The sequence below is a fragment of the Hippoglossus stenolepis genome, chromosome 18, assembly GCF_022539355.2.
Source record: "Hippoglossus stenolepis isolate QCI-W04-F060 chromosome 18, HSTE1.2, whole genome shotgun sequence".
NCBI lineage: Eukaryota > Metazoa > Chordata > Actinopteri > Pleuronectiformes > Pleuronectidae > Hippoglossus > Hippoglossus stenolepis.
Window position 1 is genome coordinate 10,728,753 of NC_061500.1, and position 12,817 is coordinate 10,741,569.

The 12,817-nt window shown below is 42.2% G+C and overlaps 1 protein-coding gene across 1 annotated transcript in view; it reads left to right on the plus strand.

Moving 5' to 3' along the window:
- Positions 1–10,827: 10,827 nt before the first annotated feature.
- Positions 10,828–12,817, plus strand: part of pappaa (pregnancy-associated plasma protein A, pappalysin 1a) — a 92,897-nt gene continuing 90,907 nt past the window's right edge. The window contains exon 1 of the mRNA XM_047344455.1: positions 10,828–12,143. Within this exon, the coding sequence (XP_047200411.1) occupies positions 11,750–12,143 (394 nt within the window). The 5' untranslated portion in view covers positions 10,828–11,749. The remainder of the gene's footprint in view (positions 12,144–12,817) is intronic.

Below are 12,817 nucleotides of genomic sequence, written 5' to 3' on the forward strand. Positions count from 1 at the left end.
AGTTGTCCCACAGTCACAAGGAAACCTTCACACAGAAAAGACTCCAGCCAGACAGGGATTCAAACCAGGAACAGTTTTGCTGTGAGTCAACACTGCACCACTGTGCCGCCCTCTTTGTAATTTCACTAATACGATTCCTGAAAAGTGAGTGAATCAGGAACAAATTTAAACAAGCATTTCATCTGGTGGTATTTGCGGCTCATGTCAGATCTTCAAGATTTTCAATGACGTCTCAGCTGAGGACTGCTGTGACTCAGAAGTCAGAGCGGGTCGTCCACAAACCAGAGGGTCGGTGGTTAGAATCCTGGCTCCTCCAGTCCGCAGTGTCCTTGGGCAAGATGCGGCTGATCAGTGTGTAATAGAACAAAGTGCAGCATATAGTATATGAATGAATGTGGCTTCTACTGTAAAGTGTTTCAATGAGACCAGAAAAGTGCCGAATCTCATTGAAAGCTTATTTCACTTCTTCTCTGAGTGAGTGAGTGGGGTGAGCGAGCCAGCCGGCTCCTGGCAGCTCCAAGTGTCATCACTTAATTATATTGTTCAGGCTGATTTTTAGAGCATTCAAATTGTATTACTAACTTTTTTTAATCTGTTTTATTGCTGCGTGTCATGACTCTGTTGTTGGGATACGGCCCTGAGTTTTAAAAAGAATTATCTAATACCACCGAACGGTCCCTGGGCCAGCTTTGCGCTTTACGCCTGGCTCTCGGCCAACAATGTCATGTGTGGCGTCGCTCTGGAGCTGAGGTAAAGAAAGTATACTTTTAATGATTTAGCATCGAGTGCCTTTCTATTCTGTATTCCATTATCTCATTTCCATGATTTGTAACTACTTGCAGGCTGGAATTAGTCCTCGGGGAGAATAATTCCTTGGCACAGCAGCAGACACTCAATTGAAAATACACACTGGGCAATTTTAATTTGAGAGGATACTGAAAAATGACCCATTTATTAAGCCTGTTTGATAATCAAAGCTAATGGATCATTTCAATTTTCTTAACACTGCAATTGCTAAAAGGAAATGAGCGGAGGTTGCTTGTGTCTTGTAATTTGGATATATGAAATGAGATGATTTATAATTAAATGAAAGTACGCTTTTTTTGTGATTGTAAAGCTTAATTGTTCCCTCTCAAGGCAGAGTTGCTCCGCTCCAGTGATTCGGGATGGATGTGTACTCTCACAAATATGAACCTTTATTGAAATTACTGCTACCACTAAAGAAGAGTGATGTGGCAGAGTGCGTATGTGAGTGCGTGTTATTGCCGCAAGGAAGCGATCACGATGCAGCCGGAGATCTAAATCTCCCACAAGGTGTCTCAGATCTGGAGCAAACACAGAAGGACCCAAGGGCATTACAGGTGCATCATGATGACGCACATCACTCATCGATGTCCTAGTCCTTGACAATGTCATTCTAAACCGAGGGGAAAAAACGCCGCTTCTGGGTTCTGTGCAGCGAGACGGACTTGTTTACGTTCCCTTTTCTCCTCTTGCTCCTAATTCTTTCTGCCACTCTTTCTCCTCTCACTGCGTCGCTTTGATGGAAGCCGGAACCTTATTGGTGGAAGCGCAGAGACAAGTTGATTGATCAGGCCGGGGGGTATTGATCAAACTGATCCTCTGCCGTGACCCTTGACCTCCTGATTGACAGCAGCCCCTATAATGAGGCCTCAGAACAGAGACCGTGGGATAGGGGGTTTTGGGAAGGGCATCTGTGGGGTGGGTGGGTGGGGGAACCCAAGGGGATGGGTACACACACACACAGACACACACATACACAGCGGCCCAGCTCAATCAACTTGGTGCCATTGTTACATTGCAGTGCCCTCGATAACCCCAATTTGCATAATCGGCTTTCGCATTGTTTGGCCTAGACACATTAAGGTGCCGCATTGCATTGTTGACAGCGAATCAGCACGTGCCCATTGTTTGCTCATCTCGACGTAGTGTTGTGCATTGTTTACTTCTGCTGCAGCATGTGTTTTTCTGCTTACTGACTTCAGCGTTGCACTAACTACTTTTCCTTTTTCCAGCCAGACTGAAATATACATCACGTCTTGCGCAAACACACAATGTGCCGACTAAAAAAACCCACAGCGTTGCTCACGTACCCAATAAAGCACTTTGACTATATCCACGATGCCCGGGGAACATAAGGTATTTATGTTTTTTTACTGCATTATGTTTATGTTGTTTACTTTTCTAGACATTCCTTACATTTTCTGGTTTTAGTGGGCTGAGGGCTTCACCTCCGCTGTGACACATTTGTGCCTTGGTTCTAATGCACAACACACTACATGACTGCACCACGCAACTATGGTTGATGCATGGAAAGAACAAGGGGGTCATGTCAGGACAGCAGAAACACTGCATGTGAAGCTCTAGTTAGCACAGTGGAACTGAAGCGCAAAACACAACAACAAAGCACTTAACACGACGCAAAATCACAAAAACATGACGGCAAAATTCGATTTCTTCTTGTGTTTTTGTAATATATTGTTGTCTTTTGTGATTTGTTGTTGTGCTTTTGTAATATATTATTTTCTTTTGTGAATTGTTGTTGTGCTTTTGTTATTTGTTGTTGTGTTTTGTGATAAGTTGTTGTGCTTTGTAATATATTGTTTTCTTTTGTGATTTGTTGTGTTTTGTGATTTGTCGATATGTTTTTGGGAATTTGTTATTGTGTTGTCTTATTTGTTGTTGTGATTTGCTCTTCAGGGTCACTGGATGTTAGTCATGTTTAACACACACACACACACACACACACCCATTGATTTACATGTATGCATCCACACACCTCCCATCTTCTCTGTGTGACTTGCTGCTAACAACCATACACAACCCATTCAGACACAGCCACACAGACTCACACATGCAGAGCAGAGTCGTGACACTGGTGCCCATTTATGAATCTGATGCTTTATGAGCTTCGGGCACATCGTTTTCCTTTTATTGTTCAGATCAGTGTAAATATTTTCCTGCCAATGAAACATGCCCACTCCAAGATATTGAGAAATGAGGCCTCGTTTGTGTTAATAGAGGCTGAAGTTTAATAGGTGTGAAGCTTTGAGGTGCTCACAATGGTTTCTTGAGCGAATGTTGACTTTGTGAGCAGCCACTTGAGATCGGCAGACTCATGCCGTAAGTCTGCAAGTGCAAACACTCATTTGATCAACTATTCTGGACTGTGAGATTCATTTTACATCAAACTTGCAAAAACTTGAAATCATTATTAATTTATATTTTAATTCCAGGACAAAACATTGCTCTGTTTCCTGTTTTGAGTGAATTCTATTTAATACATTTAGTTAAATCTACATTCTTTCATTTTTTTGACCACTTGGGGGCAGCCTCACAAGCTATTGTTGATAAAGTTGATCTGGTGAATTTGTTTGGTTATTTACACACTGAGCAGAACAGGTTAGCATTCACTTGGAACACCGATTTTCCGAAAGTTCAATAAAAGCTCAATATTCACTCTCCTTTTCGCTCCGTTTTCCTCTCCACCAACTCCTGAAGCAAAATATTAGGCTCTCACGTCATAAAGACTCCAGGAAGCTCACAAGCCCGTTGCGAACCTTGCGACCTCTCGTTCTCTGCTGGTCAGGATCCGTGCAGGAAGTTTAGCAGAGATTTATCGTCTGAAAGCAACAGTTTGTTTGAGAGAGAGAAGAGTGAAGCCAAACAGTAAAGCTCTGAGCCATAAACAAAAGTGAGATTGGGCAAAGTGCAAAGTTGGGTGCATGTCGTCATTTGATCTATTGTTGATGAAAATGTTTTAAGCGTTGCAGCTACAAAATGGTTCTGTGTGTTATTCAATCAAGACTTGGACCAGTTCTTGGAGATGTTTTACTTACAGTTATGTAAAAATCCCAATTCTGTGTTTAAATCATACGTATCCGAGGGGAAACGTTACTTTCCTGTCTGCACGATGAAGTCCAATTTTCACATGGTGTTAGGTTCCCTAATTAGCCTTAATCCGGCCTATAGGTCCGTACTTTACTGGACAGTAGGTGTTGAAAGGACAGAAGGTGATTTGATCCACAGCTCTGCAAATGTCAGAAGGGGTCAGACATATTTTAAATAGTTATTTTTATTGGTGCATTTTACAATGTAAATATCCAGTTTGTTTTATGAGGAACATCTTGCGAGTGAAGGAAGGAGGGTTAGAGTTGTAGTTCAGCGAGTTCAGTGTGTGAACGTAATGCTGATAATTCAGTAGTGACAAACTGGCAAAGGCTGTTGCATGAAGTTTGGCCTTTGCACTCTTTCCCTCAAATCTTTCCTTGCCCCAAAGCAAGCTTTTGGTCACCCTAAATGTTTTTTAATAAGAACAAGCCATTTTTCTTCCACTGGACCATATCCCATTCACCTTACCAAACATTTTTCCACTCTTCCTCACCCAGATGGATCAGACTACCTCAAGCAAAAAGTTCCAGAAATCTTCCAAGAAATGATTTCTTTCCTTAGTCCTTTCTTGGAAAGCGTTCAGTTTCAGCCATCGTTTGGTGAACCGAAGCCTTGTGCCAAATTGTTGTCAGTCCTGGGGGCTTGATGCCTCAACCTGGTTAATACCACTGCAGAAACCACTCTACTTTGTGTTTTTATGGACAAGCGTCACTGCAACTGTATTTCAAGTAGGCCGGCTAATGAGCTTTTTAACCATCTCCATATGGACGTGCTCTAACGTCTAGACGGAGTTGCAGTAGTGGTGGCAAGCAGTGGTGTGCTGACTGTGCCGTACTCTGCACCCCTGCACATATAATTCTTCCCCACAAGCAGCAGAGTTAAACGAAGGGCAAGCCTTTGGTTGCCGTTGGAGACCTATAATGGGTTATTGTTTACCGCACAGTGCACAACAGCGGCTAAAATCCAGGATGTGAAGATGATGACGAACACGCTGCTCACGCACGTTTACATATGCAGACAATGGTGTGATGTTCATATCTCAGTATTTCCTGTTGTGTAACATTATTGCTCTGACTGGTCTGTATTAATTAGCCATTGCACTTGTTTACTTGCTTACTCAGTGAATCCCATCGAATTGCCTCATCACGTGTCTGGAAACCATTTGTCAGTGCAGACCTAGAAACTGTTTTTTCCGAGTTCTGGCTCCCCGGTGTAGATAAATCCCAGTCTTCGAGTCAAGATTGCATTGGAAAATTGTGCATTTTAGAAACCCTGATGTATGATTCTCAAAAACCCGAAACAATACAATTTCATTCGGCGGCCACAGCGAGAGACCAACTTTCTGTCACCTCCATCTCTCTTTTTGCCTTCATTTGCGTCATGAAACCACAGAGGTCTGACAACAGCGAAAGCAAAACACACCGTCGCTAAGTCCCGCGTGGTCTGATCAGCTACATTACAGCACAGCATACGTGAGCTGCTAACTGAGCTTTGACAGCTAGGGTCAAGTAAAAGTGGCATCGGCAGCCAAGTTTGTCAAACCAATCCAGCCATTCAACCACATGGCGTAGCAGATGGTGGTGGTGGTGGTTGCCAGCCAACCATTTGAATAAGAGAAAGGAAGAGACAAAGAAAATTTTTGTTTTTATGGTTTTTGGTCGGAGAGCAAATATTTAGGCAATGTTAGTAAAAAAAATTCTGGAGAAGCTGGGAAATGTTTGAGAGGTGCGCTTTCTTTTCAGATGCATCTGTGTTCTTTTATCTGAGCTGTGCTGAGTCGATGGAGAAAACACACCACAAGTTATCTCTGACAGGAAAGTATGGATAAGATGATACCGTGTGTCACCTTGGTCGGTCGCCATCAGTTGTTATATAAGAGAATGAGATGCTGTGTGATTAAGCAAACAACCATTCAAGCATATCCCTGGAGAAAATATATCTTTTACACAACAGGATACCAACATTAACTACAGTTTGGCATTTTTATAACAGTGAAGTATTGTGTCATCACTTGAAGCTATCAAGCAGTATTGATAAGGTTTGCTCTTTGGATCTGTGCATGAAGTGTAATTTATTTGAATTTGTTCATGTTGTATGTTGAAAAATGTCACTTTAGGGGATATTGCCTCATTTCGTTTTCGTTTGGTCCAACTTGTAAAATAAAAAATGGAACAAGGAAATCAAGAAAGGGAAACAGACAGCTCGCCTTCCAAGTAAAAGTTTCTTCTTGTGAGCCGCCGTGGGTGCATCAGTCAATTTAGAGAACACCAAACTAACTCGTGCCCATTGTCACTTTACTCACAATAAGTTGTGGGAAAAGAATCAGTAATATTACTGCAAATCAGTTATTAAATTCATTATTGAGGCTATTGTTTATTTAACTATTTTAGCTCTCATTAAATCAAAACCCGAAACTTTTACTTAGAAGGTGAACTGCCTCTGTTTCTGTCTCTTGGTTTCCTTGTTTAGTTTTCATTGTACAAGTTGGATAAAGGAAAAAGTTTTCTCTATGTTGCACTTCATAGTACGTCTCTCATTCGATGTGAAAACAGCGTGGAGGCAAACGTGAACAGCTTTAAGATATTATCAGGCATTAAGATCACACCCATCAACATTCATTTGCATATGCACATGCAAAGACAATGACATTAGGCAATAAAATCAATAAAATCAACATACGACGCGAACAAATGCCGATGAATTATATTTCGTGCACGTTGTTCAGTGAGAAACTGAGGGTTGAGATTTGACATAAAATATCTAATGGTAAAAGTGCGGATAAGTAGACAGATGTAGTCGAGGGACAAAAGAAAAACTGGAGACAGATAAAAATAAGTCACATCCTGCCTCCTCTCACTTTCTGTTGCTCTACAGCTGGAAGCTATGACTAATGAATGATGTAGCACTTGGATAAGGGAAGATAAAGGGGCAGACTGCAGGGTTGAGGTGGATCATGGGGACATATATAAATAAATATATATATATATATATATATGAGTACAGTGTAATACATCATAGCACAGTGGTACAATGCACGTAGGAGAGACAAATAAATTACAAACTGGGACACAACCACGGGCTTTAGTCTCTTTTTTACTACTTCCTGTTCGAGGTGATCCAGGATGATCTTCTATCTGAGGTAAAATAATTCAATTTCCTGACGTGAATTAATGCAAATAAAAAACTGAATCTAGACTTGAATCTGCATGGAATTAAATTGAATAATTGACATTTCACTTTTTCCTCAACAAAGTGTCATTGTCACAACAGGAAGTCGCTTTACTTTCATTCATTCATCGACTGTTCTGCAGGGAGATTGTGTTTTGATCTTCAAACCACAACACAATAGCCGTCTCTTTTTTCAGAGTCCATATATAGTATGCCACTGTCGAGCTGAACTGCTGCCCTTCCATGCTAAGCGCATATAAATGACAGCTGTCATAAGCATTAGAAAAAGATTAAACCCGATTTAAGGGAATGTATACATTTTCTGTAATCTTTGCGGTATTCTGTTTAAAAGTAGCAAACAACACCTCTATCTCAGCTCGCACATCTCCTACAGGGAAGGGCTGTCTTTCTCTTTTTAATCAGAAACGACCCCGCACGCCACTTTTCACAGAATCGCTGGAAATTCAACGTAGCATGAGTTTGTAGGTAGCGCAGGATTATACTCTTAAGGGCTTTAATGGGTATTCTGTAACGGCATTATATTTAGAAAAGACATGGTCCTGCCCACTATTATAGAATCCCATTGTCACTGCGGCTTTGCAAAACCACTTTTCTATTCTCCCCTCACATCTCTGGACCCTTGAGAAATTTACTATAAAACTAATCTTAATTTGTAATAAATGTGTTAGCATTTGTTGACACTCTTGCTGGTATCACTTTACTCTCCAGATCAACCACAGAACAAGAAAAAAATAAATAAAGTAAAACGCATTTAGGTTTCACTTTAGAACAGCCACAGTCACAGATTAATCTGGTGCATTAATGGATTATGGGGACAATGTTTTTTTCCTATTTGACTCGCACTGCTCCACAGTCACTCGGATGACGTATTGGGATTATTGTGCGACACTGCAACCACTTTTCTCTAAACACAAGTGACAGCAATGGCTGCGTCGCTGTGGAAGGACATTGAAACCAGAGCTGAAGTTGGGTGATGCTTGTTTTTCTATATGGCGTCTTTTCTTTAATTGATCCAAATAGACTATTCTTGCTCTGTTGTATTACATTTGAATTCGCTGATCTCTGTGTCTTTGCCCCGTGCTCACATGTTACTGCCCCTCTCACCAAGCTGTTCCCTTTAGGCCCACATGTAATCTCCCTGGTGCAAAAGTGAGTGGCAAGAGGGGGGTGAAAAAATAAAAAAGCCAAAAATATTTGAATGCATCCAGATACCGAATGTGGATAATCCTCACAGTGTCACTTTTCCTGTTGCGACTCTTTATCTTCTACTCAACTGCAGTTCAGTTCGGTGGATTTCATTCGACATGTAATGATAGATGCTCGGATTGGACGTCGGCAACGAAACTATAAGTTCAGCAAAAAAAGGGTCAGATGTGAGCTTCCAGTAATGTGAGCTTGATTAAAACATTATTTTATATGATAATTATCTCAGTCGATCTCTCCTGCGCCTGTTTTTATATGCACAGCAGTCCCTCCCCCCGATTTGACACGACGCGCAGAGGTTTGTGTTTGTTGGCCCCTGGCTGGTCGTGTCATCGTGCCCTTGTAAAAAGCGATGCGGTGGGTTCGACTTTATGGCCTGACTCAGATTTGCTGTGGGATTTGCAGGAGAGCACGGGGGCTCTGTGACATGAACCATCACAGATCACTGGGTTAAGATGGGATGTTGTCTTCCTGGACCATTAAATCCAGGAATAACTGGGGAATCAGCCTGTTTTTGAAAAGCGGGAGAGATATTGCGACGCTCGCCATTTGAACTTTGCGCATGTTGATTGGTCCGTGTCCCGAAGGCTTGGACGGTGGGTGCCAAGACTGGACTAAAACAATTCAACTCAATCTCCTTGCATAACAGAGGGATGGAGAATTACCTTACGTGAGCATTTTTCAAAGGGTGTTTTCTTTTTTTTGTCCTTCCAGTCTGTACACAGTGTACCAACCTGGAGGGATGCAAACTGTAAGACATTATGTCATCTATTCTATCTTCAGCACTCGTGCTCCTTAACAGAGAGCGAGAGTGACAGTCGGATCCTAGGTGAAGAAGTGAAGAATGTAATTACAGCGCTGGAGAAGTCTTTCACCTTCTGTCATGATACTTTGACACCATGATGGGGTTGCATTTCCATTTTCCCTCAGTGTCAGCTTCTGATATCAGCTACTATTTATGAAAAATCCTGCAGAACATTGCAAAATTGCATTGAGTGAACATAATATATGGGTCAGTTAAGAACAGGATGCATTTTAGCACAATGTGGGATTTAGGGGTCTTTGAGACCAGCACACAAACAAAAACTCCTCCAGAGGTAAATGTCTTAAAGGAGCGAGGGGGTTTGATCCCACAAACTTACCCACTGTCACTTCTGACAAGATTTAAAGGTCAAACACCCTCCGACAAGTCATTTCCCTTACCCGACAACACAAAAGCAAGTATGTGGCCCGAAGTCGCAACAGCATATGAAGAAGAAAGCAAATATTGAATGTTTGTTCTCTCTGCCCTTTATGGTAGGTGGAAAGTTTTGGCTGCCTAAACACACATTTTACGACAAACAACCACGGAGGAAGCCCCGCGCGGCATTCCAGCTGACTGTCTCTCCGAAAAAAAGCTGTTAAAAAAGCTGAAGCCGCTTTCTTCTCTGTGTCAAAATAATGTTCTCCGAGCAACATGAACATTAACCCGAGGATTGTTTTCGTTTTTTTTACTCGGCAGCCGTGGCGAAGGCTTTTGTCACTAGTTCTCGAAGGATGACAAACCTCACAGTCGAGAGCGCGGTTTTGAAATTCACATCCATCTAAAGTGACGTGTCAGTAAACAAGAGGGCGTGTGAGTCAACCTGAAATGTACAAATCCTCTTTTTCAAAATTCCTCTGGCAGGATTTCTGCTGCAGTAACAGTGAAATGGGATCAACTTGGAAACAAGTTAACCGAGTTGGCCAGGTTTGACTTAATATGCACCAGTAGAGAATAGTGGTGCACTTATTGTCATTTTGTGGTTAAAAATAACAGATTTTTACTTCTGCTTTTAAACTGAAAGAAAGAGAGGATGTATAATTCAAATGAAGTTAAAGAAGGGACAGGAACAGCTGTGGCTTTGACATTGTGCCATCTGATCTGAAGCTCACTTTATTTTGAAAAGAATTTAATGGGAAACATGACTTTGACAGGAATAGTTGGGTCTATACCTTTATTTATATATATTTATATATAAAAAACATCATACTTTGTGAAAGTGGAAAAAAAGCCAGTGAGTAAAGTCAGTGAACCTGTAAATGTTGCAAATATAGATTCTAATCACCATTATTCAATTTTTAATATTTCTAAAATCAAAGCAAAATGTCTAAAAGCTTTGATGTGTGATCGAGGGACACTTTCAGATGGACCCCCTTTTTTTAAAAACAGTTTATATCCTAGTGTGCATTTTACACATTTATTTAAAAGATGATCCCTTCATGTGATATTTTCTTTATATTTTAGAGCCATGGTCCATGACTAAAACTTTAAAAAAAAGAGAGCTTTTATTGCAGGATTTTAACAGAACATCGGGCAGTGGAATAATTCTCTCATCCACTCACACTGCTCGGTTATATGGTCCTGCGTTGCAGCTCTCGGTGGGAAGTGTTGGATTGTTTAAATTGTAGCCGCTAGAGGGATACATATACGCCCTCGAAACTCCGTAAACACCATCCCATCACTATGTGCCATGGAGAGATTTACCGTCAGTGAGAGTTGCCTACCTGTGTGACTTCCCACTTTGAAAAAAAACACACACACACACTCACACTCACACACACACACACAGCCCTGGAACATTTGAAACATGAGTTGTTCTTAAAAAGACTTAGAGAGGGGGGAAACTGCATCTAAAGCGGACGACGTGCTGCGACTCCTCCAAGTGTATCTGCTCCAGGCAATCAATGAGGACCGCGGTGACTTTTGCAGCTCTCTGTGCCTCTGCCTCTCTGCAGCCTTTCCATTTATCATAGTGCATTTTAAACTTTTACAGCACAGAAAAGGGGGAAGTTTGGATTTTTCAATTTCTCTCTTTTTTTTTATTTTTATTTTTTTTATCACAATTTACCCCTTGCTTCCTTTTTTTTTTTTCTTTTTAATAAATATGAGAGGTGGGTTTGTTGCCACTTTTCTCTGGAATTTAATATGTGCCATCTCTTATGCTGTTTTACGCGTAGGATAAGGAAACAACAAAAAGGTGTGACAAGAGCCTGGCGGACAACTGTGGATTGCTGCGAGTAACTCCTACCGTCCAGAGGGGATGAGGGGGGCATCGGCCGGACCCCCCTCTTGATTGATCACGTATTAGTCATCCATTTGGCTAAATGGGACCCATTGAAAAGGCACCGTGGAATCATACATGAATCAAATATTCCCGTGCCCCCTGAATGTCTCAAGACTAGTTTTGCTTAAGAGAGGGGGTCGTGGCTGAGCATAGCTTTATGTGTTTATTTTAGTTTCTACGCTTTGACATTGTACCGCTGTTTTTTTTTTTAAAAGAACAGAGAGAAGGAAAAAAACTCGAGAGGATTCCAAAGAGGAGAAGATTTGTGGACGTATATTTTTTCTAGTTATTCCGTTGTTTCTTTTTTTTTTCTCTTCTCTTATTTTTAAATATTTTTTTGCCATTTCCTCTCCCGAAAAATGAAACTTTGGACATCTCCCTGGGTGTCTTGCCTGGTGATTCTCCTCTTGTGTTTTGGATCAGAGTGCGGGACAGCCCGGGGAAAGGGGAGATCCAAGAGGGAGTTGGTGCGCATTAGGGAGGCGAGAGCCACCGCGCCGGGGGCTTGTGCCACGCGTCTTCCCCGGGGCAAACGCTCCTTGCCCGGCTTGGAGCGACGGGTGCTCCGCCAGCGCCGGCGCTCCTCGCAGCAGGCGGAGGAGAACTCTCCGGACCGGGGGAAAGCTGTGTATTTCATCGGCAGGGGCGACCAGCTGCGGCTGAAGCCCGGCGTGGAGATACCCAGAGGAAATTTCACCCTGGAGATGTGGATCAAACCGGAGGGAGGTCAACGATCACCCACAGTGATTGCAGGTAGGACGCTCATTACGCATCCTCCATCCTGTTGTCAACTCTTTACGTGTTAATCCCCCAAAAAAAAAGAAACTGGCGAGTTCAATCTGAGAAGTGAGCCTTGCAAATGTGCAGCATTTTACCCCGCTGTCATGTAGTGCATGAAACAAAGCAACATGCAGTTTCAGCGAGTTGAAAACGAGTTCATCTATCAGACTAGACAGTGATGTAATGCCTTAAAAGTACAGCGGATATTTTAGGTAGTGCATGAGTAAGGTCACTGAAGATATTGGTCATATTTGAGTTTGGCACCTTGCGGAGGAACAGTCGCTGCGGTGTGATTTTTTTATTCTACAAATCAACCCCCCCCACCCCCCGTGTTTTCTCCGTGTGTGTGGGATATTGTGATAGCAAAATCAAAGTGAGAAGAGCACGGGCGGCAGATGTAGGCAACTGCATCACTTGACCGGCAGCTGATGTCACTGTGCGTAAAATGTAATTTCTCCGCGCCGACTTGGCTATTTTAAAACTATGATGTAATGGCCAAAACTTTGTGAGCGAGCACGTCACGTCGGGCGCGAGAGAGAGAGAGAGAGAGAGAGAGAGAGAGAGAGAGAGAGAGAGAGAGAGAGAGAGAGAGAGAGAGAGAGAGAGAGAGAGAGAGAGAGAGAATCGTTGCGTGTGGATGCGCTCAA